We start from the raw sequence: 27594 nt of genomic DNA on the forward strand, positions 1-27594 counted from the left end.
ATGCAGATTTAGGGCTAGAGCCCTGAATTTTCTGTCTCTCCTTGTGGTTTTGCAGACTCTCCCTATGTATGGCTGTTGCTCCTCCATGGGCATCGCGAATCCCACCTTTGCTGGAAGTCGAAGCAAGAGGCTCTTACGGATTTTACACCTTTTCCCAGAAGCCAAAATTCAGCCTTCCCTGTGTGGTTTTCAACCCATTATTTCTTCTCTTCTCCAGGCGGTCTCTGTTCCCAGTGGTGGCACGGGACCAAGCGATGCCATGTGCCTGCCTTTCCCAACACACACCGGCACGCTCGCCGCTGGCTGCGGTGGGATCCTGATGGCTCGTGTTGGTCTTGGATGTGGGGCTGATCCCCACCTCCTCCTCTTCCTCCTCAGCTGCCACCACATAACCAGTTCTGCCCCGTTCTGCACTTGTGCAATGGCAGCTCCGCCACCGCTCACCTTTGCCCCTGCACCCTCGGAGCAGGGCTTGTCACCGTGCTGCCACCATCCCTTGTGGTGGTATCCGAGGTGTGATGAAGGTAGAGAAGACACCAGACAGGAGCGGACCCAGCAGCCCCACCCGATGCACCCTTTGGATCTGACACCCACCTCCCGCTGGCCCGGCAGCACCCATGGGTGCTCTCCCCGGCTGCGGGCTTCCCTCGCTAAGGAGCGGGTGATGAAAGCTGTGCTGCATATCACAATGAATCGCCGACCTGGCCGGCTGCAGCCAGCCCTGCAGCTTGCTGGGCTTCGGACGCCGCTTTAATTTGTTAGTGTCCCTGGCTCTGGAAACAGTCTGTCGTAATACAAGCTCTTACAGTAGAAATGAAACCTCAGCAGGTCTCGAGGGCACCCTCAGCTCTGCCCCTTTGGCAGTAGGTGCTATTTTCTTTAAATTTTTATTAATTTTTTTCCAGTCTATAACAGCAATTGCCTGGAGCTGGGTGCAACCTGGGTGTGGGGTTTGCTTCCCTGTGGGTCGCTGCAGTGATGTGCTGTTACTGGAGGCGCCGAGCCTGTCCCAGTTTGGGGCTGGGGTACCCCAGCGATGGGTATAGCAAACCTGCCTCATCTGTGGATTTGCTAGATGTCAGTGTTCATCAAGATTTTGGTGGATCAGCTGAGCCAATTCAGTTTTTTGGTTAAGAGAAATAAGAAAACAAGAAGAAATGCAGTGCCCCGGTGAGAAGCGATGTGTTTTTAGTGTTCCCCTGTAAAGAAATGGGGCTCAGGAGGTGCAGATCTGTGCACAGACATCCCCAAAGCCTTTGGGGTGCTTGCCCTGTGTCTGGGTGATTAGTCAAGGCAGCGATGGAAAAGGGAGGAAATTCTTATTAAATTCCTGAGAACAGCCCAGTAGAGAAGGGGGACTCTGTGAGGATCAGGGCTGGGTGCTATGGCTGCTGGGCACAGATTTGGGGTGACTGGGTCCCCTGTGGGTGCCCCTGGGCTTGGTGTGCCCCCCCCCCCCCCCCGCACAGAGGAGGGTGCTAAGCGGCTCCGTAGCAGTTTGGGCAGACAGGCAGGCAAGCAGGCAGGCGCAGGCAAGCAGCCGCGCAGCCGTGCACTGTCCCCTCCTTCCCACAGCCTGCTCCTTGCTGTGAAAAAGGCCGTTTTTCTCCCAAAAACAGCTCCCTCGTGGGACGGGCAACGTTTGCTCCCGCTCCCTGGCAGAAGCGAAACCCTATCCCCATCCTTGGTGCTCCACTTGGGTTTCTCAGGGCTATTTCTGGCACTTGGCTCCTTCCCCTCCAGCGTTTCCACTACCTCTCTCCATCTTTTTTTCCACTCCTTCCCTCCTCTGCCTGCCCTTGCTCCCCGTGCTCTCGGCCGAGTGTCATCCCCATGGCCCCTGCCACGAAGGCTTCTCCCGGGAATGGGCCACCAAGGCGGATTATTGCCATCGCTAATCTGCATTTGCCCTCCTCCCTGTCTTCCCCTGCTCCTCCCTTCTCCAAATCGCTGCTGCACGGCACCGGTGTGCGGTGCCGCACGGGCTGGCCGGCCGCCCCGAAACACCCAACACCGGGAGAGCCGCGGCGCCGGGGCTGGCGTGAGTAGGGGGCTGCGGTGGCCGGGTGGTGGCTGGCGTGTCCCCGGGGTGGGAGGCTGGATGGCTCTGCTGCTGCCTCCCCTGTCTGCGTCCTCCTCGTGTTGTTTATTTTTTTCCATCCCTGCCCTTCCCGTGTCCTTCGGCTGCAGTGGGAGCTGGGAAGCCTGCCTGCAGCGGGTCAGGGTGCTGTGGGTGCTCCCCTACCCGGTGTGGTCTCTGCTTGGCAGGGAGATGCCGCTGGAGGACGGGGACCCGGTGAGGTGGAGGGGACAGCAGGTCAACGGCGAGGTCAGCGGTACCCCCTGCGTCAGGGGGACAGGGGACCCCCCGCCCCAGGACATGCCACCTACCGATGGCAGCAGGACGGAGACGATGGCAGAGGGCTGGGAGCCACGTGCAGCACGGGGTGACAGGGATGTGACCCCTGGGGGGGCCCCACAGCAAGTGGGGCAGGAGCCGGGGCGGCGTGAGGAAGCCCTGATGGTGGAGCTCTCGGAGCTGGTGCAGAGAGTGGTGAAGAGCAGCAGCTGGTGGGAACGGCATGGTGTGGACATCAGCATCCTCGCCTTCAGCTTCCTCCTGCTGCCGGCAGGTAACTCGGCTCAGCCCCCCCCACCCCCAAACCACAGCTGGGGGTCCCAGGGGGATCTTGCCGCCTCCTCCTGGCTTTTGCATTGGTGGTGCAACTTCCTTTGTGCTGGAGGCCTGTGTTACAGCCTGTTAAACCTGTAACAAAGCCACAATAACCCCTTCATCCCGTGCCATGGGGTACCCTGACCCTGCTGGAAACCTGCAGCGGGTGATGGTGGCACCCGGGATACAGCCTGGGGTGAGGGGATGGTACCCAGGCAGATGGGCACAGGGCAGAACAGGGAGAGACATGCCCCATCTGTGCCCCACGGCAGGACAGGAGGTTTGGGTGATGATGGCTGTGGCAGGTGCAGGGGGACATGGATAGCACAGGGCTCTGGTGGCACAGTTGGAAAGCTGCAGCCAGTGCCTTCTCTTGCTTTTGAATTCCTGAGGATGCTGAAATCCTGACAGGGTCATATTTATCACCAGCGGGATCCCAGCTGGAGCTGTGGGATGGGACCTGGCACCAGCAGTGCCTGGTGCCATCATGGCTGGAAGTGGCCAAACCTTCAGCACGATGACGGGCATGGCTTGTCTGGCCATGCAGGATGGTGTGGAGGGAAGCTTTCTGGCCTGGGCAGTTTAAATACTTGTAACTACCTCTGAAAAACAGGTTTAGGGCAGCGGCTGGCATGTTTGGGTGTAGCAACACCTCCAGCCTGGCTTGGAGGCAAGGAGGGCTGCAGCACACGTGCGTGGCCAAACTCCTGCCCAGCTGGTTTCTCTGCAGGGTTCCTGTGCCTGCGGTCAGCCCAGGCCATCCCTTTCCTGGCGGGCATCCTCATCCTCGGCGTGGTGCATCACACCCTGACTGTGAAGGGCAGCCACCTGGCCAGTCACAATGCCTTGACTGAGTCCAAGTCCTGGGGCAAAGTGTGGGCCATCTTCTTCATTGAGGTGAGTGGGACCACAGGGTTCAGATGGTGGGGCCCCCAAAAACCCCATCAGCACCCTGCCAGCACACCAAGCCCTTCAGGAACAGCACCAGAGACCAAGATGTAGCCAAAAGCTTCCTGACTTCCAGGCAGGAGAGTTAAATTAAAAGTGATGCTACCCCAGGGAGCACCAGGAAGATCCCTGCTTGCGGGGCTTTGCCTGGAGGCAGCAGGTGAACCCCTGGCTGGGGACAGCCCCTGTGACGTGCTGGGCTGTGGGTTTTGGCATCAGCCCCCTTGGCCGCGGGGCTGCAGAGCAGGAGAGTGCGTTGCAGGGAATGGTGGGAATGGTTTTCAGTGCTTAACTCTAAGAAGTCCTTTCCTAGAGTGGTTTGGAGGCTGTGGGGTGCAGGTCATCTTCCCTGGGTGCCTCTCCATGAGCCCAAGTCAGGAGGTGCCCAACCCTGGCACCACAGCTATTGGCATTGCCTCCCCTTTCTCTTTCCTCCCAGATCTGCTCAGCTTTCACAGCTGAGCAGGCCACCTTCAACCATGTGAAGATCCACCACGGCTACACCAACGTCATTGGCCTGGGGGACTCCAGCACCTGGAAGCTGCCTTTCCTGAACCGCTACATCTACATGTTCATCGCGCCTCTTGCAGTGCCCATCATAACCCCTCTGGTTGCTCTTGGTATGTGTCCCAACCGCCTTGGGATGGGGTGTTGGGTACCGCGAGCTCGTTACTGTGTCCAGGTCTCGCCCCACCAAAGGGTCCTGCTTTGGGGGCGTGACATTAACTACACCAGCCCTCAGCGTCACGCAGGGCTGCAGTGAAGGTGATGCTGCACCTGCTCCAGGGAAGGCATCTGCTGCATCTCTCCTTTCTGCTGGTGCTCAGAAACACTTCACATTTTCTTATGTTGGGTCAAGAGTTGAAAGCTCTGGCGAAAGCCATCATGAGCCCAAAGCGCCTCAGATTTGCTCTCCTCTAACCCAGGCCCTTGGCCGTAGCAGGGTTCAGTGTCACGCGTAGGTCTCCAGCCGGTCAGAGCATCGCACAGGGTGCATTTGCTGACTGTGTATGGGGTGGAGGCGTGGGGGTCTCTGGGGGCTGGGATGGAATGAGCTCAGGCAGACGAAGCAGTGGCTTGGGGGAAACAGTAGTTCCAGGAAACAACTGGGGAGAAAAGCCCAGAAAATAGTAAGAGGCTGAGGAAGCCCAGGCTGTTGAGCTGAACGCACAGCTCTCGGCAACGCCAAAAACGCAGATGATGACTTGACAAGTTCTAAGAAATGAAGATGCAGCCAAATCCCTGTGTGATGATGCACACCTGGAGCCTCTGCCGGGGCTGCAACGCACAGGGCACTGCCCTGGGGAGGTCCAGGCCTTAGCCCCAAAACCGAGCAGGTCAGCAGGGCTGGGGTGTTTGGGCCAACCTGGAGGATGGGGAAAGGCAGATGAAGAATGGGATGGGCTGTAGGTTTATCAGCATGCCAGGCAGCTTGGTTGCTGGAGCAGTGGTGGTGGGGAAGCATCAACACCTTGCCCATGTGCTGCCTCTTCTTCCTCGCACAGATTTGTTGAGGAATGTGGAGTGGAAAGCGGCTCTCCGGACCCTCTGCTGCATGTTTCTGGGTCTTTACTGCCATTACTGGCTGCTGCTCCATGTCTCAGGCTTCCAGTCACCGTGGTCAGCCCTGCTCTGCATGCTGCTCACCCGCTCCCTCCTGGCCCATCCCTACATCCACGTCAACATATTCCAGGTAGAGACCTGAAGCTCCAAGATGTCCCAATGGTGCTGGGGACAGACAGCCACCACCCAGTGCCGGTGACAGCCTGATGCTGCTGCCTGGAGCTTGTGTTGGTTTAAGGCGAGTGGCCTCAGTTGTCACCTCCCTTGGCCGATGCCATCATAGGGAGGTCAGGCTGGCGGGGCTGGGGTGGACCGAGGTGGCCCTGGGAGAACATCGGGGCAGATGGGTGCAAAGGGTTGGAGGGTGATGTCCTCTGTGGGGGGTTGGTGTGTTTGCACACACAGTTGATATTGCAGATCTCAGATCTCTCGGATGGAGAGAGGCTGGTGGCACACAGTGTAGGTGGGGCGGGGGGTGCTCCACAGTGGCTCCATGGACAGACGAGTGCAGGACGGAGTGACTTTAGGGATGACCAGTGCTGGGGTTGGCAGCCAAACCCCAAAATGTGGCTCAGCCTGGCCGTCACCTTCGTGCCCTTGCATGGCCAGAGCTGCAGCTTGCTCTGCTGCAAAGGGGCCGGGGGGGCGGCAGGTGCCACAAGGTCCCCACCTCCCTCTCCCACAGCACATCGGCCTCCCCATGTTTGCGGCCGATCGGAAACCCAAGCGGATCCACCTCATGAGCCTGGGCGTCCTCAACCTGCCCCGCAACGCCCTGCTCGACTGGTCCTTCGGCCACTCGCTCATCAGCTGCCATGTGGAGCATCATCTCTTCCCCAGCCTCTCCGACAACATGTGCCTGAAGGTGAGATGGCCCCGTGGGGCGGATGAGTGTGTTGGTAGGTGACACAGGGACAAAATCATCTATCTCCTCAACACACTGCTCAAGCCCCCTCCTCTTCCTGCCCCCAGACCCCTGTGCGATGCTCCCCCCATGCTAGAGACCTCTCACTGCTTTACAACAGCCCCTAACTCACCTCCCTCCATCGCCACTCCCCTTTCTCCTGAGTTTCTGCTCCCTGCTCCTTCCCCTGGTCCCAATTCCAGCCTGCAGCAGACTCCCAATGATTTGGGATCCTCCTAACTTTTCCCTTGGGAAAGCATCTGCAGTGCCACACAGTCAGGCATTCATTTCAGCCAGTGTCCAGGCAAATCTCCCTATAATTTTGGTCGTGCCTTTACTTGTTGCTCTGAGGTGTGGAGTGTGTTCAAAATGTGGGCTTTGAGCACTGCCCTGGCTCGAGGGGATCCCAAGGTAGATCCATGTGCTGCCCTTCAGCATGGGATCTCCACTCATTTAATGCTCTGCACTTATTTTCCTCTCAAATCAGGGGAAAAATGAAGTAATAGTAATAGAAGGAACAGGAACACCAGTGCGGTTTGGGTTGTGCCCTTTGCTTGAGCTCACGGGACTGGTAGGACCTGCCCCCTGCAAAGGCATGTTTCAGGGAAGGGGTAATTATGTTGGTGGCAGCCTCCCAGCCCTGCTGCCGAGCCAGCTGTGTGGGCTGGTGGGGATAACTATGGGTGTAAGTGATGAGCATGCGTGGCTGGTGCTCATTAGAAGCCTTGTTAGGGCATCTCTCCTAGTCCTGGAGCCTCGCAAAGACATTTTGCCAGGGGGAACTCCCTGTGTCGCTGCAGTGAGAAACCTCTTGATTTTCATGGCAAAGGTGTTTTAGCCGGTGTTGCCTTCTCCAGCCCTGTTTTGGGCATGTGAGGTGCGTTTGCTGGGCACTTTGCAGGGAGCTCTTTGATGCCTCAGGCTGGAAACCTTGTACAAACACCAGGACATCCAGCACAGAGGTGACTCTGCCTTTGCCTTTGCAGATCAAACCCATCGTCTCCCAGTACCTGAAGCAGAAGAAGCTGCCATACAATGAGGACACCTACACCTCCAGGCTCCGGCTCTTCCTCCGGAGATACGAGGAGCTGATGGTCCACACTCCCCCCATAACAGAGCTCGTGGGCATCCAGTGAGGACAGGGCCCCAGGGCTCGTGGGGCTGCTTTCTGTGGGACTTGTGGCAGGGGTGGTTTTAGCAGGATCCGGGCTACACAGACACATGCTTCCATAAAGCCATCGCGTAGGAAACATCTCTCCCCGATGTCTTGCTTTTGGCTAGATAACGATGCATGGAGCCACTGCAGGAGGAGGGCCAGGCAATGCAACGCTGGGGCCAGAAAAAGTGGGGTCTCCCCCAGTTATTTCCAGCCAAGGCTTAGTTTTATCCACTCTGCTTTCACAGCTGGGGAGAGGAAACCCCACGTCTGCTGGCTGGGGCCTCCTGCAGCAGGACGTGGGGGATGCGGCACCATGTCTGGGGCATCCAGAGCTGGTTCCCAGCTGAGGACCGCTGGGGCCTGTGGGAAAGGGCTGTAAATGTGTGATCAGGGGCTCAGGGAAGGGGCAGATCGTGGGGAGGGGGTTGTGTCACTGCTGACTGCGCTTTGCCTGACTTCGGGGTAAATCAGTCCCTCCTAGGAACAAAGATTTGGCAAAATCAGCCTTAACATGTTGGAGTGGATCTTCTTTATTACTGGGTTTTGCTGGAACAAGTCATGCTGATATCCTGCAATGCCTGGGGGAAAGACCCTTGCCCCATGTGGGGTATCCATATTGGGGTGCCATCAGTGACCCCAGACTTGATTGCTGCTATTGCAAGAGCTTAGCAGGAGAATCGCCTCTCGGAGGCAGGCAGGTCTCCAGGGCTTGGGAGACTTTCCCTGCCTAGGGAGGGTGAAGTCAGCGCACTGAGCTGCTGCCAGTGGGTGGGATGCTCACGTGGCTGGTTCCATCCCTCTGGGACGATGTGCCTGCCTTTCCCAGGGTGTTCTGCTGCCCCAGACCTGCAAGACTGATGACAAAGTCCAGCCCAGTGGCACGGTGGGGAGCTGGCAGCAGAAAAGGCAACCAGCCCAACTGGGACCAGTGCAGGGAGTCAGCGCTGGCTCCAGGCTTTGCTCTGAGCCTGGGGTTTCGCTCACTGATTTGTGCTGTGCCCTCCACAACTGGGATTTATAAGGCTCCACATTGCAAATGTGTCCTGAGGCCCGGGGATGCTCTGCTCTGGTACTGGGCCATGGCAGGGAGAGGGTTGCAGCGGGCAGCCCGTGGTGTTTGCTGTCCTGTGGGCATCACGTACCCTGTTCTCCTTCACCAAGTGTAGGGACGCCCTCAGTCCCACTGGAGAAGGGTTCCCATGGGACAGGAGCTGGGATGGCCATGGTGTGTCCCGGTATAGCAGATACAGACTCAGGTGTGGGGAAAACTGGGCCTGAATCTGAGCAGTGTGACACCTTTGGCATCAGAAATAGGGAATTACTGTTTTAGCCTGGGCTGGGGCCCAGGGGATGCTGATGTCCTGGGCTGGTGGCATTGCTGTGTCACCTCTAACTGGCCCCATGCAGGTTTATTGATCCAGGACATTGCGAAACATCCAAAGGGTAAATTCTCGCCCTTTGAGCATGGGTTACACTGGCTCTGTAAGTGGTGGGGTGGGGAGGCTGGACCAAATGGCCTGAGTGCTCCCAGGGGTCACACAGGGCTTGGGGCTGGCAAAGACCCTCCCCATAGCTGCCCTCCCACCCCCGTGATTAGTTTTTTAATTGATTATCACAGCCAAGTTATGCTAAATGTGCCAAATTAATGGTGCGTCTGACTCCAGCGAGGTGGGGCGAGCACAAATTAGTGGTGCTTTCAGTTCAGACAGGGTAATCTCAGCCTCACGTGTCCCTGCTTGTGGGCACAAAATGCTCTTTCTCCTCCCATGTGGCACAGAGGTCAGTCCCAAAATGTTTCTAAGCGTTGGTGGGAGCAACAGCCCTTTCAGAGCTGGATTTCATGGATATTGTTTAACACAGTGCCATCTAAAGGCAAGCATTCGCAGGTCCTTCAGCCAGCGGGAGATGACTTGTGATTTGGGAAATATGTGGATTGTTCCTTGTCAGAAGTGGCAGATTCAGCAGAGGTTAATGGGGAAAGGGGAGATTTCTGACCTGTGCTCAGAATCCCCCCCAAATTTCTGCCTCAAGCGATGCCCCAAATTTAAACCCAACTCTTTTTGTGGATGATATCAATGCTGATATTTGGAACTGAGCCTCCAGCATTGCCTCTCCAGGCAATAGGTTGGTAATCACTGCGCTGAGCTGAGGCTGGGGGCTTGGAGCAGAGGCACAGGCTTTAAAGCTGTTGGAAATCCTGGTCCTCGCCACAAACATGCTGAAGGAGCGGGTGCAGATGGAGGCATATGGCCAGCTGCCGCTCTCAGCATGCCTTTGCAGAAAGCCATGAACTAATTTCCAAGACCATGCGCGAAAGCTTGTGGGTTTTATGACCCTTATTAAAATCAGCTTCTAGCTGTAAAATCCTCTCAGTCTTAATTGCTTTTAAAAAGCCCTGTTAGTGCTTGCCTGCATGCTTTGGCATCTGTACAACCCTTAAACATCTCCTGGGCCCGCTGAGATGATTTCCCTGCCTGGAGTATTGCGCAGGGGCTGAAGCAAGATGGGATGATCCTGCACAGGAAGTGTGAGTAGCTGCATTTTAATGAGCCCAGTGATGGGGATTAAAGAGGAAATAAAGCAGGGACCGTCGTGGAAGCTGGGTTGGGAGCTCTGGCAGCAGCATTTATCCGCTGCCTCTGGCACTGATGTTTTATCCTTTACGGAGGGGATGGTGTGGGTTTCTCCTGGCGAGGGGTGGATGGCTGTGCAGGGGGGAGGATTAAAATCAGCCTGGGCTTCGGTTTCCCCCGGGAGACCTCCGCAGTCAATCGCCCTTGGCAATAAAGGGGCGCCCGCAATGAGGAGCCGCGGGGATGGTGCTGATGCGGGGAGCCCCAGGGTACCGCGGAGGCCTCACCATAGAGAGCCGTAGCGCAGGAGGCCGCGAGGCGGCCCTTCCTTCCCTGCTTCTCTATGGTACCGCTCGTTTCCGGACAGGCGCGACGGCAATTTTATGCCGCCATTGGCTACCGGCTGGGGGGCGGGGCCAAGCGGTGTTGTAGGGGCGGGTTATGCTAAGCGTGACGCTCTCCCGCCTCTCGATTGGTCGGCGGGGAGGAGGGGCGGGGCGGCGGCAGCGGCGGCCGGGATGGGACCGGGCGGCGCGTACTGGAGGGGCGGCGGCGTCCCGGGCGGTGAGGGGCGGGGCCTGGTGGCGTCACGGGGCAACCGGCGCCGGGGGGTGGGGGGGCGCAGAACACGTGTGCGGGGTCCGGGGGGACCCGGGGCTACGGGCCCGAAGGGCTGCGGGGGAACCGGCACCGGGGGGACCCAACCGGGATCGAGGGAACCGGGGCTGCGGGCCCGAGAGGCTACGAGAACGGTACTCGGCAGGACCGTGCTGCAGCCCTGGGGGAGCGAGGGACGGGGGGAGAACCGTGCCCGGTGCTCTGGGGTGAGAGCGCTGGGGTCCCCGTGCCCCCCCGGGACCGGGCCCTTCCGGTGCGTGTCCCCGGTACGGTGCTTCCCGGTGCCCGGCTCCGGGGCAGCTGTGACAGCCCCCTCTGGCACCCCCAGCCCGGCCCAGCCGTAAGCGCCAAGGCCGCTGCCCTTGACCTCGAGTTGCTTCCGCCTTAAATCTCCCCAGTGGGACGTGCCACTGGGCCCGGTACATAAACCCCAGCCTCCCTCCGCCGCCCGGCAGCGCCGGGATGGCCGGTGCGGCGGGACGAACCCCCCTGGGCCGGCGCTGGGCTGGAGGGAAGGGCTATGGCCGGGGCTGGGAGTCGGCACCGCGTACGGCCTCATGTCTGCCTCTGCCCTTCGCATCTCCAGGTTTCAAGCGATGGCTGTCCTCGGCCGCCCCGGCTCCTCGCCTCTGCGTGGTGGGCAGCGGGCCCGCCGGGTTTTACACGGCTCAGCACGTCCTCAAGGTACCGGCGTGGGATTTGGCCACGGGTGAGGGCAGGGACCCACCGGCTGAGGGAGGTGTCTCCATCCTGCCTGGCTCTGAACGGGTCCGGGAGTGGTTTCTGTGGGCTCCCGGCCCTGCTCCAGCCACGTCTGGGTTGTTGGGGGGCTGCTTGGGGCAGCCCAGACCCCACAGAGTGCCTGGGGTGGGCACCGCCGTCCCTGCCCTGCCCCTGGGCCATCCAGGCCAGACCCGGCCCTGGCCGCGTTGCTGCGAGCTCAGCCCAAGTGATTTTTCTAGAATCGGAGATCTGCCTCGCTGGGACCCGTTGTCACCCGACGGGGGGGACATTAACCATGTGTTAAAGGGAACGTGGAGGACCCGCTCTCCTGCTTCCTCCTCCTCCAGCTGACCCGGGCGCGCGGGCGATCCTTTGCCGGGCACCTGGAAGCGCTAGTGCTTTGGGTGGTCACGTCCGTCGGGAAATGAGACCTGAGTGCAGGAACGGGGCTGCTGGCACCGACCAGAGATGCAGCAGCTTAACCCTGTCATTAAACCGTGCTGTGTTGTCTCCAGTACGTGTTGGAAAATAGCTGTTGCTAAGCCTCAGGGACAAATTTCAGGGCTGCTTAATCTCTGGGAAGAGGCTGACTCAAAATACAAGATAACAAAAGCCTTGCAGCAAAACATCTATCTAAAGCTCTGACCCTGAGGTGACTCAGCTCAGGGGGATCTTAGGCCATGGGCTTCTCTGCTGGGGGCTGGCAGACGGGCTGGTGGGTCCACCAGCACCCAGGGTGCTGCACTGGGTGCTTCCCAGCCAGTGTGGGGGCCCTTTGGTCAGCCCCCCGGGTACTGGAGAGCCACCAGGTCAGTGTGGAAGAGGGGCTCTGAGGTGGGTGGGGGGATGGAGCCTTCCGTGAGATGTACTTAGTGATGGTTTGGGTCACGTTCTCTGCTACACCTTGCAATCTGAGCATCATCCTGTGCACGGAGGAGCCTGGAAGAGGCTGTTTCCGACTTTGGGATCTTGGTGCAACCCTCCCTCCTGCCCTGTATTTCCCCCAGCAGCAGGCGAGCCGTGTGTGTCCCTCCTGAGCTGCTGGGCTCGCATGGGCTTTCTGTCCTTACCCCTTAACCGTGCCTTCCTTCTCCTGCAGCACCATGGCGGGGCCCGAGTGGACATCTACGAGAAGCTGCCTGTCCCCTTCGGGCTTGTCCGTTTTGGGGTGGCCCCAGACCACCCCGAAGTGAAGGTTAGTGCTGTCTCAGCCCCGGGCCCTTGCGGGTGAACGCGATGATGGTGGCGGGTGCGGGCCAGGCAGTCGCCGTCCTTCGTGGTGCCTCAGGGCTCGGTGAGGTGCAGAGCTGTCACACTGCAGAGGTCCAAATCTCCTCCTTGTCTGTGCTGAGACCCAGCAAGGCCACGGCCAGGTGATGTGGGCTGTCTGGCATTCGGGCTCTGGACAGTGGGTCAAAACTAGAGGCTTGTAACGGGGAGTGCTGCTCCTGGTGCTGGTCAGCCTGGCCTAGAGCAAGACCAAGGAGGACACGTGGGTGACTTTGTAACAGGAAGCTTTATGCTGGCAGGATCTTGCCCGATCGCTGCAGTTGCTCTTTGCACACACAGATCTGCTGTTGGGGGTGACGGAGCTGGGCTGTAAGTGCCCACACGTGGGCAAGGAGAAGTTAAACCAAGGAGCTCTTTGAAATCTACCGTTTTCGCTTGCCATGCAGTGGGCGTGAGCTGTACCCAGGGTATCTGCTGTGTCTGAGCTGGGGTGGAGGCGGTTGGAGTGGTATGACAAGGGAGGTCCAGACACAGCAATATCTTGTGATGGTTTTCTCTAATCCCTGGAGAGCATCAGACCAAAATGACTAGATCCCTCTGAGCTGAGAGATGAGGAGTAGCCAAAATGGATGTGGGTTTGGGCAGCTTCCGCAGTGCGGTGGTATCCGTGCTGTTACCAGGCTGAGTTTGGCTGGAGCTGCAGGGGAAGAAGTGGTGGTTTTGCTGTGTAGCCCTCATCGCTCCAAAGAAAAGGCTTTGGGCACCATCCTGCCCTGCGACCTTTCTTGATGAAGTGGGTTTCAAGAAGGGTTGAGATGAGAGGCTGGCAGAGGGGGTCTGGCAGGCAGCACCCTCGATGGAAGGGGTCATTTGGTGGGACTCCCTTGCAAGCTTTGGGAAGGAGCTTTCTCCTACAGTGGGGTTTACTCAGAGGGGCCAAAGGTATTGAAAGGATCCTGCCCTCCCCAGGCGGGTGCAAAAGGTGAATTTTCCTTTCTAAAAAGGGTAGTGGAAAGAGTGCCAAGTCAAAGCTGTGCTTATCTCCCTGTGAATTATCTGTGGCTGTGGTTAGATAAGAGTCTCAAAATAACTGACTCAGAGAAGGGGAGAAGCATCTCAAGGCTGGGGAGGACGGGAACGGGGACCTCCTGTCGGCAGCAGACCTTGGCCTCAGCTGGGGCTTGGACGTAACTCCCCGGTGCTTGTTTGATCTCGGCAGAATGTGATCAATGCCTTCACGCAGACGGCGCGCTCGGAGCGCTGCGCCTACTACGGAAACGTCACCGTGGGCAGGGACGTCACGGTGGCAGAGCTGCGGCAGGCTTACCACGCCGTGGTGCTGGTGGGTACTGCGCCTCAGAGCCGGGGCTGCCTTCGCTCCCCAGAAGATGCAGGGGAGGTCTGCAGGGTTATTCCCCACTGGGATCTTGGGAGGAGGGTTTGGGTGAGGTGTTTCTGGGTGCCTTATTACCGCGGTAAACTCTCTCCAGCCTCGGGACAGCTCAGATGCTACAAGGCTTGTCTGAAGCCTTGCAGAGAGCGTGTGCTAGAGCGTGGCATCAAATGAAGGTTTCTGAAACGCCGCTGCAAGGAGCAGCCATTGAGGAGCCTCTTCCCTGTGATGGCCAATACCTGTTTCAGCCTGACATGGATTTGTCCCTCCTGTTCAGTACTTTCATGCTCTGCCTTGGCCCAAGAAGGTCAAGTATAGCTCTGGAGCCCAGGGGATGGGGTGGGCGAAGCCTCTGTGCTCAGGCTGTGATTAGCCCCTCCGTTGAGTATCCCAGCCCTCGGGAAGGGTTGGCAGCCGTGCAGGTCCCCGGCAACAGCTGGAAGGGGAGATTTGTGTTTTGGTATCAAACCCTGCACACGGAGACATCTCTAACTGTGTCTGCTCCCTTCTCAGAGTTACGGTGCTGAAGATAACCGGGTCCTGGGGATCCCAGGGGAGAACCTCTCTGGCGTTTATTCGGCCCGAGCGTTCGTGGGCTGGTACAACGGGCTGCCCGAGAACCGGGATGTGAGTATAGCAGTGTGTTTCCCTGCCTTTCCTCCCCGTCCTGCACCCGGACGCCAGCATTCAGTTCCAGATTAAGTCCTGAAAGGCCTGCAATTGGAAAAGATTAGCAGGCACCACGTTAAATCCTTCTTAGATGGTAGAAATGTGAACAATTTGCACATCAGTGAGAGCGGATTTGCTGGCTCTGTAGGTTGGCAGCACCTTTTGGCCGGGCCAGATGGGAAGCTGAGGGGGGTGATGCTCTGCTTTGGCCTGAGGAGGTTTTTTTGGCCTAAAACAGCTCTGGCTCCCACAGATGCCATCACAGGAAGAGGGGGAGAGGGGTCAGCTGGGGTGCCCAGAGCAGCTGTGTTGCTGTGTCTGTTTGGGGAGGAGCCTGGTGTAGAGTTTCCCTGTCTGCATCACCTTTTTTGAGGAAAAGAGGGATGGAAGGGAATTTGGGTGGTGGGAGTGGGTCTGAGGGGGTGCACGTCATAGAGGCTGGGTGGATTCACTCATGGCTGGGTCTTTCCCCACAGCTGAAGCCCGACCTGAGCTGCGAGACGGCACTGATTCTGGGTCACGGGAATGTGGCGCTGGATATTGCCCGGATCCTCCTGTCCCCGCTGCCTCTCCTCAAGGTGAGGCACTGGGGTGCCCTGCACTGCAAAGGCAGCCGGGGGCCCAGATTCTCTCCTTGCTGGGTGGGTGCTGGTTCCCACCCATCTCAGCAAAACCTCAGACTCTCCTGCCTCTGGGCACTTTCACCAAGGAAGCCTGTTGCCCCTTGGGTTCACCCTGTGGGCTCACAGTCTGTAGGGTGTGATCCAAGGCTGAGGCTGTGCCTCGGGTAATGCTGCGGAGCTCTCTGGATTGCTCTGCTCGTACCTAAAAGGTTGGCAATTGAGCTTTATCCCTTCCTTTCCTGTGAGAAGCAAAGGAGGAGCTGCTCAGCCTTTTCCGCCACCAAACTAGAAGCTTCTCCTGTTGGGAATTTTTTTTTTCTCCTCCACTGCTGTAGCTGAGGGCCACAGCCTGGTTCCTGCTGGTAGCTGGAACTGGGCATACTGGTGGCTGATCCAAGCTAGTGGACCTCTCTTCCTGCTGCCGTGTTTCCCTATAGCCAGCTGGGAGCTGGTGTGCACCAGCTGCTCTGTATAGCTGCTGCCCCAGATGTTGGCAGCAATGGATTTCCCTCCTGGTGAAATGCCACGAGGCTCACTACAGCTGTGAACAACTTCCTGTATTAATATCTAAATTAGATCACGAAAAACCCCTTGGAGACTGCCAACCAGTGGCTAAACCCAGCTGTGGGAGCAGTGCTGCGAAAGACATGGCACTGGAAATGAGTGCCAGAGCGTACAGACAGTTTCCTGTTAAGAATATTGGTCTGGAATGGTTTATCCTGGTTACCTGGTGTCTTCTCTGGAAAAGATGATCTTGCAATCTAGATACATGCACACAATTGAAACAGAGCATGGGGCTGCTGCAAGATGCCAATCACTGGTCGAGCCCTGGCAATGCTTGTGTTTGAGCTTGGAGCTGCCTGGGGCCAGCAGGCAGTGATTTGAGCTGTGGTTTGCAGTGGGTTTCGCCCAAATGCCTGTATATCCTGAGCTGGGAATTCACCCAACAGCATCTGCAGGCACCCCAAAATCAATATCACTGGAAGGCTTTGCTCTGTTAGCACCAAGGTTAACCCCTGTGGGTGGATCCCCCGAGGCAATTTCACGGGGTAATGGCTCGTTACCTCTCGTGTGTTATGGCCTTGGAAAGTACGTTCAGTGATGAGGGACCAGCTGTGCAAATAGCTCTGTGCAAAGGGAGACGACTTGTTTTCCATCTTTGCCCAGGCTCTCTGCATGCACAGCCTGCTCCTCTGCTGATTTTTCACCTTCAGAAGCTGTGCCTTCTCCCAGCTCCCTTGAGACCCACCCTCGTCCCACGGTCCTCTCTCTCTCTTGCAGAAGACAGACATCACTGCTGGCTCCCTGGCAGCTCTCGCCTGCAGCAAGGTGAAGCGCGTCTGGCTGGTTGGGAGGAGGGGACCTCTCCAAGTTGCTTTCACTATCAAGGTACGGCTGGGGGTGCTGGAGGGCAGCGTGTTTCCCAGCATTGAGCCCCAGGCTGTCCATCCCTGGTGAGGAGAGGTGATCCAGGGATGGGTGGAGAACCTAGGCGTCCTCCTTCCTACACCCATTTACTGGGTCCTAGCCTGGACTGCTGGGGGAAGAGGGCACGGGGCTGTTGGACATCCTCTCTATGCTGGAGGTAACATCTTCTGCCTGCAATTCCCAGGAACTGCGGGAGATGATAAACCTGCCTGGTGCCAGGCCTCTCCTGAACCCTGCTGACTTCACAGGCCTCGAAAATGCTATTAAAGGTGAGGGAACTGTGCCATGCTCCTCTGGACAGGGACTCACCTGGACAAGTGAGCATCCAGGAGTGGTCTGGAGATGCTCAGAATGTGCATCAGAGAAACTCTTTGTCCTGTGCTTAACGCACGGTGTGTGAAAGCTGGGTGGCCGTGATGTGGCTTCTCCTCAAGAGAGCTGGGAGGCCACAAAGACAAGGGAACAGCCTGTTTCTGTTTGTGCAGCCACTTTGCTGCCTGGGAGTGATGCTTACTCCCTGAGTGATGAGGGCATGAGGTTCGGGAGGGCTGGGGGAATCTTGCAGGAGAGATCCCAAGGCTGTTGATTTAAGAGCTTCCCGCAGAGCTAAAAAGATAACACCGAGTTCAAGGGTGTCCAGACACTTGCTCTTCTCCACAGGCTGCTGCCTCTGAGCACCAGCAAGACAGCAAAATCGCAGGCTTTGATTTGTGTGTCCGATTGGCCTCAAGCCTCAGGAGCTCTCCTGGTCACTTTGACTTGTAGTTTGTCATCTCAAAGGCGCCGGGCTGCCATCAGCATGACAAACTCCAAATGCATTCACATACCACTGAAACGGCCTTGGTGGGACCTCGGCTCTGTGCCATGTCCCGAGTGGCTTTTGCTGAGGTTCCTGTCCTGAAGCTCTCTTTCTTGCTAGATGCCCCCAGGCCCAGGAAGCGACTGACCGAGCTGATGATCAAAACAGCCCTAGAGAAGCCTGGGGAGAAGACGATGGAGGTGCAGGCAGGGGCGGCGCAGGCAGCAGCCCCCCGGGAGTGGGGCCTGAAGTTCCAGCGCAGCCCTGAGGAGGTGCTGCCCACTGCTGATGGGAGGCGGGCGAGGGGCGTCCGGATGGCCCTGACTCGCCTGGAGGTACAGGCTCGTGCTGGGGCTGGTATGGCTCTAGCAGGGCTATGGGGATGGAGCAGGACACTGCTGCATCCCTGCAGCCCTTGGGAATCTCTCCAAAGATAGCTTTGTGCTCCTGGCTGGTTGGAGTGGCCACTGGCAGGCTCTCGGGGAAGCCGGTAGCACCGACAAGAGCCTTTCCCCATCTAAAGGGAGCTCTCTCTGTGCTGCTACTGCTGCAGAAAGGCTTTTAGCAAATACCTGGGGATCAATGACGGCAGAGGGGACCAGAGGAGTCTGCTCTACGTCTGGTGACTGTCTGGTGGTCACCAGCCTCTTCCTCCCTCCCTCAGGGCTCGGGTGACTCTGCCAAAGCCGTCCCCACTGGAGACGTGGAGGAGCTGGAGTGTGGGCTGGTGCTCAGCAGCATTGGCTACCGGAGCCTGCCCCTGGACCCAGCGGTTCCCTTCGACACCCAGCGCGGGGTTATCCCCAACACCTCGGGCAGAGTGGAGGGTGTCCCAGGTCTGTATCCACAGGGGGATGTGTGGGACATGTTTAGTGCAGCTGGTGGGGTGGGGGCTTTGGCAGGGGAAGCTCCATTCGCCGAGGGCACTGATACAAGGCGGTCAGAGAGCGGAAACTGAGGAAATGAGCCGCCTCTGTCAGGCATTAAGACCTGGCCCATCCCCAGCCTGCATTAGGGGTGTCTGGTTTTGCAGCAAACAGCCCTGAAGGGGATGGTGGTTTTATTAGGCCTTGGAGTCCGCTGCTAAAGTGATACAGCCCACACGGCTGTTAGTGCCAGTCTGCAGGTACAGAAATTGCAGCGCCAGTGCCGTGGAAGGGCCGCATTCTGCCCCCACCGCAGGGGTGGATTCTTCCACTGCCTGCAACTTGATGTGACGCCCATGGGCAGGGCAAGGACTTGCAGCCAGGAGGGTCCACGGCCACGTGCTGGACTGAGCCTGGCTGCTCTGTGCCCGTGCAGGTCTGTACTGCAGCGGGTGGGTGAAGAGGGGACCCACGGGCGTGATCATCACCACCATGAACGACAGCTTTGAAACTGCCCAGTCTGTGCTGGAGGATCTCCAGGTGGGCGTGCTGGACGTGTCTGCCTCCAGAGAAGGCTTTGGGGCCGTGGAGAGCATCCTGCGCAGCCGAGGTCAGTCGGGGGGTGGGGGGGGGTTGGGGGTGAGGTGCTGTGGCAGCGAACGTGCAGGTATGATGCAGCCAAACTCCTCCTGGATCAGGGTATCCTGGGACAGCGAGTCCCACGAGCCACTTTTGGGAGCAGGGTCTGAACCGAGGAAACGTGTCACGCTGCTGTTCCGTTGCTCCAAAGCCCGTGGAGAGCGGGACTTGAATTCCCTCAAACTCGTCGTCATGCTAACGTTAACAACGACTTTTTGGGAAGGGCCGTTAAAAGCAGCACAGACCTTGGGTAAAATGTCACTGTCAGCTGCCTAGACAGCGAGCTATTGCTCTTGAGTGGCTTTCCTAGCAAACCTTCCAGGCAAGTTGAGGAAAAGATTAAAATGCCCAGGAGAGTCATTTGCTGTGTTTGAAGGCATTCAATTAAAGTGTGTGTGTTTTGCCTCTTAACTGTCTGAGGTTTAACAGTGAATTGGAAGTGGTTTGTCCCCTAAGGTGGTGCCGTGCTCGCTGTTGTTGCGGCTTGCAAAGGTCTGACTGATCCGAGTCGACTGGAACCTGCCGTCCCCCTCCTCCTGGTGCTAGAAATTATTATTCCTTTGTGAGGCTGAAGTCTGACACCGTGTCGGAAAAGGGCAGGGTTTGCTGGCACGTCAGGTCCCTGCTAACGGGGAGGTGAGGCTGAACTTGCTTGTACTCCGTTAACTTCTTCTTCCCGTCTCTCGCCGTCACCCCAGGAGTCCGTCCTGTTTCCTTCTTGGACTGGGAGAAGATAGATGCTGCTGAAGTGGCAAGAGGCAACGCTGCTGGCAAACCCAGAGAGAAGATAGTGGATCCTCAGGAGATGCTGCAGTTGATCGGTCACTAAAGCAGCAGCGATGGGAATGTGGCACTGGGCCAGCACCAGTGGGGTACGGGCAGGGCCTGGGAGCACAGGGCTTGTGCCCGGGGCTAGTGGCCACTCTGGGAGGTGTGCGACACTTGAGCCTTTCTAGTAATGATGAGCTCTGCGTTCCTGAAGTGAGTGTTTCAAAGCATCTGAGGCTGCTGGCTGGGCCTGCCGCTCTGCAGCCGGCTGCTGCCTCTGGGGTGATCCTTGTCATTCGGTCCTTCGAGTTTAACAGACTGCCCGGCGCAGGTGAGGGGAGATGCGCACCTGGCAGGGGTGGCCGGGCACTTTCCCCATGGCAAGTAGCGTGGAGAAACTTCCTTGCGTCTCGCTGCCTCCCCTTCAAGCCTCAAGCCAAATGGCTTCGTTGCCTTGTCATTCATGCCTGAGCAGGCTTCTTTTAATAATAATTATTTTTAAATAAACCCTTCCAGGAAAGCCAAATTAGACCTGCCCGCTTGAGTCTGGCTTCTTTGTCTGTGACTGCCTTAATCTCGGAGCAGCCAGCCGAGCGCTGCGTCTCCTGCGACATATCCCAAGGCAAGGCAGCTCCTCTCGCGCAGGGAGGGACCGTTTGCTCTCCACTCGTCTGGTGGTTCAGAGCTCACAACAAGGGCGTTCATTTGCTTTCTGCCTCCCACGGTTAAGCCCCGGCAGAGCCTGGGTCCTAGCTCGTGGGGTGGATTGGGATAACAAGCATGTAATTGCCTTGTTCCGGATCACGAGGGATCGTGCGTTCCTCGGTACCTGCCAGCACTGACTGGTGCAAGCAATGCCTTGAGCCCTTTCACTTCATTCACTGGTGGGGGTTGTTTTTGGCCTATGTGTTTTGAAGCTTATTAAATGCTTCTCTTAGCCCAAATTGGCTACGGTGACGGTGTCAGGTTTTAAGCCAGATTACAAGCCATGAGCCGTAATCTCCTCTTTATCCGTGGCGCAGGGGCCACGTCAGCGCTGCCCCCTCCCCTGGCCGTCGTGCCACCCACGCTGTCCCGGACCCACCGCGCTCCCCGCGGGAGCCCCGCAGGACTGCAGCCGCTCCTCTCCGACCTGCGTGAACGGTGGCGATGGCAGTTGGTGGCTGTGGCTTAAACAAATTAGGCTCTGTGATGGAGGCAGAGGGTAAATTGAGCCAGGGCAGCCCATGGGGGTTTGTCTCAGCTCAACCTCCATCTCTGCCGAGCCCTCTCCCATGGTAGAGGGCTTCCCCACCGGGCACTGTACTCCCACCTCATCTCTGGTCCAACCCTGGGAAGGAAGATCTGTGGCTTCTCTCCTCTTTTCTTCCCCCCCACCCCCCCTTCTATTTAAATCTCATTTGCAAGCTCATTAAGAAACTCAGGAAATGTGATACTGGGAACTCGTACGCAAACGAGCAATAAAGCTTTTGTCGAACAGCTGCTCGTGTGATGTGGGTCTCGTTACGTCTCGCGGCTGATGCAGTCCTAATGCTGAACTCCTGAGCGGGAGATTACATCAGCTCTGGGTTTGGAGGCGAATAAGCGCTTTGGAAAGGGGGGTGTGGAGGCGAGGGGGTTGTGCTCAGGGCGGGGAGCAGCCGTTTCGGTAGATAGCCCAGACAGAAATGTGACGGTGAAGGGGTTGTTGTGGCTGCATCTAATCTGCAGGTATCAGGAAGAGATGAGCTGGCTCTTCCCTAGGGTTTTCTTCCACATTGCTTTGAACGTTGATGTCAGGGTGCTTTTGTGGCCGTGGGATGGGCCGCCGTGCTTGGGCTGAGCATGGCAGAGGGCTGTTCCCAAACTGGTGATGCTTCAGGGTAGTTTTTGGGCTGTGAGAGCAGATTAAGGGAAGCATCTGTCTTTGCTGAGCCCAGCGTCTTTACTCAACCCAGAACTTGACCGAGGCCCTGGGGTTCATGCCGGGCTGTGGAAAAGCCATGGGATGATCAAGGGTAACGAAGGGCAGGGATGGAGGACTGAGCCTCATGGGCAGAGGAAGGATCATTACCCTAATGTACCTCCAGCTCCCCCTTCCTCTGCTGCCTGCGTCCCCGAGCCCCAGCTGGGTGTCCTGCTGCCTCCCCATCGCTGTCTGTGCTCTCCATCCTGGGGATGCATCCAGCTTCCCCGGGAAGGTCCTTATCCCCGGTCGCTGTGTCGTTAGGTGGCGCTGGGAGGCCGGTAACGGGGAGCAGAGAGGGGCTGAGCGGGGATGGAGGGGTGACCCGGGGCTGGGGGCGGGAGGTGGTGACCCGGCTCTCTGGCTGCCTGCAAAGCCCCAGCTGCCGGCCTGGGCTCTGAGCAGGGTGGGGGGCTATTGCAGGCTCCTGTCACATTTGACTGCTGCTTTTAGGCACTGTTAACCTTGTGAGCGTTTAATCCAGGTCTGTCCCCACCACGGTGGTCCGAGGGGCAGGGGGGCAACCTCGCTGGGCAGGCACCCCCTCGCCCTCCTCTCTCCCGAGCAGCCGAGGAGCAGCTCCACAGTCATTTTGCGCAGCGGGTAAGGAGCCGGGAGGGCGACACGCTGAGTGACACCCGTCTGCTGCTGGAAGGAGGCCTGAAAAGCTGAAGTCGTCGCTGCCAGCTCTTAATGTGGACTTCCCTGCTCCGATGAGTTATGGCTCAGCTTGGCTTTAATGAGGCTGCACAAAGCTGGTGGCCATCAGCATCTGGTGAGGGGCGGCCTCGAGGCCGGCTGGGCAAGGCTGCGCGGGTCCCTTCCCGCAGCTCCTCACACCGCACTTCCCTTGGTGTCCTGCGCGCTGCTCTGGAAGGCAGCCAGGCTGGGGACGGAGCAGAGAGAGCCCATCACGGTGTGCGGTGCTTGCACAGTAAGTGCCGTTCAGCTGGGTCTTTGCAGCTTCCCACTGCTGCCCTGCCTCAGTTTCCCCGCGCCGCAGCGCTGTGCAAGTAGCTCCGCTCTGCCGGGGGCTCCTGCCTTCTGTGGGCTGCCGGGCAGCCTGGGGTAATCCAGGGAAGAAACGGGTCTGAGACACCCCAGAAGCTCCTGTTGATGCTGCTTTTTGCAATCACAGCCGGGAGACAAATGCAGAGGCTCTCGCTGGCTTTGCTAATAGGCTGCTTGCTGAACTTGGCCTTTGCAAATGAGCATTTAGAGCCCGTGAAGTGGGAGGTTACGTGTGCTCTGGAATAAGGGAAAACCAGCTTGAGTCAGGCCTCTGGCCCGGCAGCGGAGAGCTGTGCTGCCGTGTAAAAACCAGCTCACACAATCAGAAAATGGATGAAAAAGCTTTTCAGCAGCATGGCTAATATATAATTTTCAAGCCCCATCCCTGGAGTTCGCACGGCCGCAGAGGCGGTGTCCGGCTTTACCCCATCCCCGGCCCCTCGCTGCATGAATCACCGAATCGCAGCATCCGCCGCCGGGAGCCTGGGCGAGTCCGTCTGCGCCGGGGCTTCGCTGGGAACAGATGGCTCCGGAGAGTGCTGACTTCAGCGCTTTGGCTGAGCACAAGCATCGGCCCCTGCGTGCACCCTCCCCTCGCCGCTTGCTCTCCCGGGTGCATCCTCCCATACCTCATGTGCTCTTCTCTCCAGAGCCAGCCCCAGCCCCGGGCAGGGACGGCCAACAGGTTGGGGTTGGGGTACCAACTTCAGGGGTCACTGGAGCGGGTCGCCAGCCCCACTGTGGCCCACGGAACCACTCCCCTCCTGGCACAGCATCACCCCTTCTCCAAAAGGACCCCAAGCACATCCTTGGCTCCAGACCCACCAGAGGCTTCATGGTTTCCACTCCTGACCTTAAAGACTCAAACTTCCCAGGGCTCTGCACTCCCGAAAATATTGCCCGTAGCCGGCGGGCTGCGCTGGGACAGGCAGCAGTGCCACCAGGACCCTGCAGTGGCTGCAGGGGGTTCCCCCCATGCTGAGTGAGTTGCTCTGGAAATCAGGGCTGTGTGAGCCCATTTCCTGAGGCTGGAGGGGAGCAGAGGTGAAGGAGATATAAACTCCCAGCAGCTGCTTTGAGGAGCTATTTAGGGACACGACAGCGGCAAATAAAGTTGTTGGAGGGCGAGGGCTGGTGACGCCCCAGAAAGAAGCGATTTCCTCCCTTCCTGGGAAATTTCCATTTCCAACCCGTTGGTTTTGGCTGTCTCATCCCCAACCTCCAGGGCAGCCCTGCAGGCACACAGCACCCCAGGAGGGGGAATTATCCCTGCAGGGGTGAAACCATCCCTATTTATTTTAGCTCCCTTAATTACCGTGAGGGTAGGACGCAGTGGCAGCAGAGTGGAGCTGTGCTGGATCCGTGCCACGCATGCACCATGTACAGCACCGTCCCCATGGCCTCTCTCCCACCTTTCTCCTTGCTCTGCTTTCTGCCTCGATTGCTTTTGTGGCTGCTGAGAGTCATACCGGCCAGCTCTGTGTGGTTATTTAAGCAGTGAAGCCCTGAATCCCTTTGTGGGATGGAGAAGACGTGATGTGGGGATGGTGCCTGGTGGGGGTGGTCCCAGGAGCCTCTGTGGAAAGGCAGCACGGGAGAAAGGCTATCTTCACCCACGTTTGCTTCTTAATTGAGACCCAGAAGGACAGGGTGAGGTGGGTGTCCAGGTGTAGGAGCGGCTGGGCTCAGCCCTTCTTAATTTTTGGCCAGACTTCTGGGGAAGGGGGGGTTGGCAGCCAACAAGCAGGTCTGGGATGGGTGCAGGTCTGGGGTTAAATCGATGGCCTGTGTCACAAGTGTCACCTGCAAGACTCAGCTCTGGACCTGTGGGCATGGTGCTGTGTTTGTCCTGTCTAGCGTTGGATGCCGTTCGTGGGGTGCAGTCGCCCATAGGGACAGCCCAAGAGGGCTGTCACCCAGCTGCCACCCTGCCTTTCCAGGGCCAGCTCTGGCTTTGTGCTGGTAGTGCACAGACTTGGGTCCTCTCCTATCTAAAGGCCTCGTCTAGGATGCACTCGGGTTAAAAACCTTTGGCTGAGTTTCTCCTACAAATAGGAGGCTGATGGCAGGGGCTTGCCCTGCAGAACTGGAGGTATTAGACATGGCTCGAGCTGTGCGATGCTGCCTTGGCTGTGGGTGCACCGCGGGGATGGATGTTGTGGGGAGGGGCCTGGTGCAGGTTTATGCTGGAAGGTGATGGGCTCCCATTGACTCTGCAGGGCTGGGGGGACTGGAATGGAGTGGGCTGGCGCAGGATGTGCTGTGCGGGGCTTTACCCCAGCTTGGGATGCAAGAGGTCAGCGGGGTTGCGATGGGACGTGAGGAGGCTACGTGGAGCACAAGGTGCTTCTCTGACACCGGCGTTGGCCTGGATGGGTGAGCACAAAGCTGGACTAACATCGGGCTCCTGCCATGTCTCCCGCATCCCCCGTGCTCCCCTGGCCCGGCCACCGGCCGGCCCTTCCCTGCAGGAAGTGGCTGTGCTCCAGGAGCTGTTGGAGCGTGGCGCCTTGCATTTATCAACCTGCTTTCAGAGCCTCCTGCGAGAAAAGATGCTGGGGAAGGGTAACAAAGCGATGGAGAAGCTGGCTGAGCTCCCTCTTGTCAGGGCTGTGCTGTGGGTGAGGGACCCGCTGGGATGCCGAGGGCCGGGCCAGGGGACCACCCCAGCTGTGTGAAGGAGGAGGATGAAGGAGGGAGGAGGCAGCTTTGTGCCTGTGTTATCCCCACCCAGCCCAGAAAGCTGGGCAAAGAGGGCAGAGCATTCCCGGAGAGGGTGGCACTGAGGGGCTGGGGAAGTCAGAGGTTTCCAACCAGGAGGAAAAGTCCCACTGCACCTCCCAGGGGGTTGGGCGTCATCTTGGGGTGCAGTTGGTGCCTCTGGTTCAACCTGGACCTTTGTATATATTAGGGCACTTTTTTTTTTTTTAATGTAAAAAAGGCTTTTGTTATTTAAAGGCACAAATAAGCTATTTCGGTGTTTGCAGAACAGCTCCCATAAGCTGCATCATGGCCCAGACCCAGCACTGGGTTTGATTCAGGGATTTGCTGCATTTTCCCCCAGAAAAATGTTGTGGTCTTTTTTTCTTTTTTAAGACACTGAAGGACTTTGCTGGGAAAAACTGAGAAACTGGAGGGCTTTAGCTCCTCTCAGCTCAAGGGGGGTGGTCTGGCTCTTCCTTTAGCTGGGTTTGACTCCCAGCGCAGAGGAGGTGTGGCTGAGGGGGGACCAGTGCATGTGTCACCACCAGTGCTCGCCCTCCTCTGCTTGTCCCCACTGCAGACGCCCTCCAGCTGTGCCCAGCTGTGTGCCAGACCTGGGTCGGTCCATCTGTCCCACGTGTGGGGTTTGGGCTGTGATGGGGGGGGTGGAATGCCCCATGGGATGGAGACACTGGAGGGTCACGGGTGAGATGGGAGAGCCGTTTGCTGCAGGGGGCTGTGCTGTTGCCCCCCTCACCCTGCCCAGATGCAGGCAGCTCTGCTGGGAAACATCACTGGGGCTGAAATAGGTGTGAGCTGAGACCTCTGAGGGACCCAGCCTGGGGAGCAGACGGTCCCAGGACGGGCGAATGAGGCCCCTGAGCTGCTGGGGGGGCACTAAGGGCATGGGATCAGCTCAGAGGTTCTGTGCCAGTCCCAAGGGACCAGGTCCCTGGAAAGCTGGTGCCCCAGGCCCAATCACACCACAACCATGAAGGCAGCAGAAGGGGTTAAATGCAGCTGCTGCTGCTTTAACGGGTTTTCAATGTTAAAGCCACCCTTTTGTTGTGCTGGGAAAAGGATTTGAGGCAGGAGAACCTGTTGCTAACACTTAAATCTCCCCTCCTTGGGCAAGAGAGAGGCAGCGCTGCCAGAATCAGGCAGTGGTGGGCAGCCGGGGCTGCCCGAGGCTGGGGGAGTAGGATGTGGCCAGCAGGTAGCCAAGAGAGGGGGGAGAGGTCCCAGTCCCCCATCGCCCCAAGCCCCTGCACAGCAGCAGCCTCAGAGATTCAGCCAAGCTCTCCACCACAGAGAGAAAGAGCGGGAGCTGCTTTTACAGCGGCTAAAATGAAGCCCAGGAGGAAAATAAATTTTCCCTTTCCTCCATTTTTGGCACCTCTTGCAACCCCGAGGTGCCCCGAGGGTACCCACAGCCCCGGACAGCGGGTGGCCCGGCTGCATCGGTGACAGGGACAGCACAGGGAGGTCCTGCGTCAGGCAGCTCATGGATGACCTCAGGCAGCAGATATTTTGGCAGGTTAAAACCTCTCTGGTTAAAACCTCCAGGCCCCAGCAGCCACAAGGATGCTGTTGCAGGTGGCCGCGGTGCCAGGTCGGGTAGCAGCCACGCAACAGCCCAGCTTTTGGGTGGCCGTGTCCCCGAGCCAGGGAACCTGCACCTGGGGAAGGCAGGAGGGCAGCGCCTGGGCACGGGCACTGTTGGCACCCTGCACCGGCGGAGGCGGGCGGATGCTCTAGGGGTGATGCTTGGTGTTTTGGTGGCTCTGAGCCAGGGCATGGGGAGGGTTTGGAGCAGCTGCCCTCCCCCCCGGCAGGGCCTGAATTGGGCTCTAGCCCCTGCCAGGCCCTGCTGGGAGCCCTGCTCCCTCTGCCCGCAGCTTGGCTGCTGCAGAGCACCAGCTGGTTTTGGGGTTGTGGGGCAGGCTGGGCACCCAGATGGGGGCAGGGGGACCCCAGCAGGGCCTCTGTCCATCTCCCCCTTTGTTACTGGATCTCCCTCCTCTCTCCCCCAGTCTGGCTTGCTCTAAACCAGTGCTGTGGGATCAGCTGATGCTTTAATACTGGCCCTGGCGACAGCTGGAGGATGCTGCTGCCTGCGGGGGCTTTGCTCTGTGTCACCCACCCCCTCCTTGTGACTGATGGGGACCCTGGGGCTGCCCTGCGCCGGCTGGGGGGCACCAGAGGGGGGCAGCTGGCCAGTCCCCACCAGTTCAGGCTGGAAGATACCTGGGGAGGTGGGTGGGGATCGGTTCAACTCAACCGTTTGCACCCCTCCAGCTCCTCCTGGGGCTGTAGGGCAAGCAGTGACCGGGGGGGCGCTGGGGTGGGTGGGTTGTA

The 27594-nt window shown here is 58.4% G+C and overlaps 2 protein-coding genes across 3 annotated transcripts; both read left to right on the forward strand.

The window, feature by feature from the left end:
- The first annotated feature begins 1919 nt into the window (after window positions 1-1919).
- Window positions 1920-7339, forward strand: FADS6 (fatty acid desaturase 6). The gene is made up of 7 exons (XM_064466953.1): window positions 1920-2041; window positions 2269-2633; window positions 3405-3571; window positions 4062-4242; window positions 5128-5315; window positions 5871-6050; window positions 7076-7339. The coding sequence occupies exons 2-7, from the start codon at window positions 2273-2275 to the stop codon at window positions 7223-7225; spliced, it is 1227 nt and encodes a 408-aa protein (XP_064323023.1). The 5' UTR covers window positions 1920-2041; window positions 2269-2272; the 3' UTR covers window positions 7226-7339.
- Window positions 7340-10307: 2968 nt separating this feature from the next.
- FDXR (ferredoxin reductase) lies at window positions 10308-20106 on the forward strand. Of its 2 annotated transcripts, XM_064466949.1 has the most exons (12): window positions 10308-10385; window positions 11026-11123; window positions 12262-12357; window positions 13612-13734; window positions 14299-14412; window positions 14931-15032; window positions 16359-16466; window positions 16690-16774; window positions 17425-17639; window positions 17969-18140; window positions 18607-18780; window positions 19508-20106. In XM_064466949.1, the coding sequence occupies exons 1-12, from the start codon at window positions 10340-10342 to the stop codon at window positions 19636-19638; spliced, it is 1464 nt and encodes a 487-aa protein (XP_064323019.1). In that variant the 5' UTR covers window positions 10308-10339; the 3' UTR covers window positions 19639-20106. The 2 variants fall into 2 exon arrangements, with proteins under 2 accessions (XP_064323019.1, XP_064323018.1); XM_064466948.1 differs by lacking the exon at window positions 10308-10385 and having other exon boundaries at window positions 10860-11123.
- The last annotated feature ends 7488 nt before the right edge of the window (window positions 20107-27594 follow it).

Source organism: Phalacrocorax carbo, chromosome 16 (genome assembly GCF_963921805.1).
Source record: "Phalacrocorax carbo chromosome 16, bPhaCar2.1, whole genome shotgun sequence".
NCBI lineage: Eukaryota > Metazoa > Chordata > Aves > Suliformes > Phalacrocoracidae > Phalacrocorax > Phalacrocorax carbo.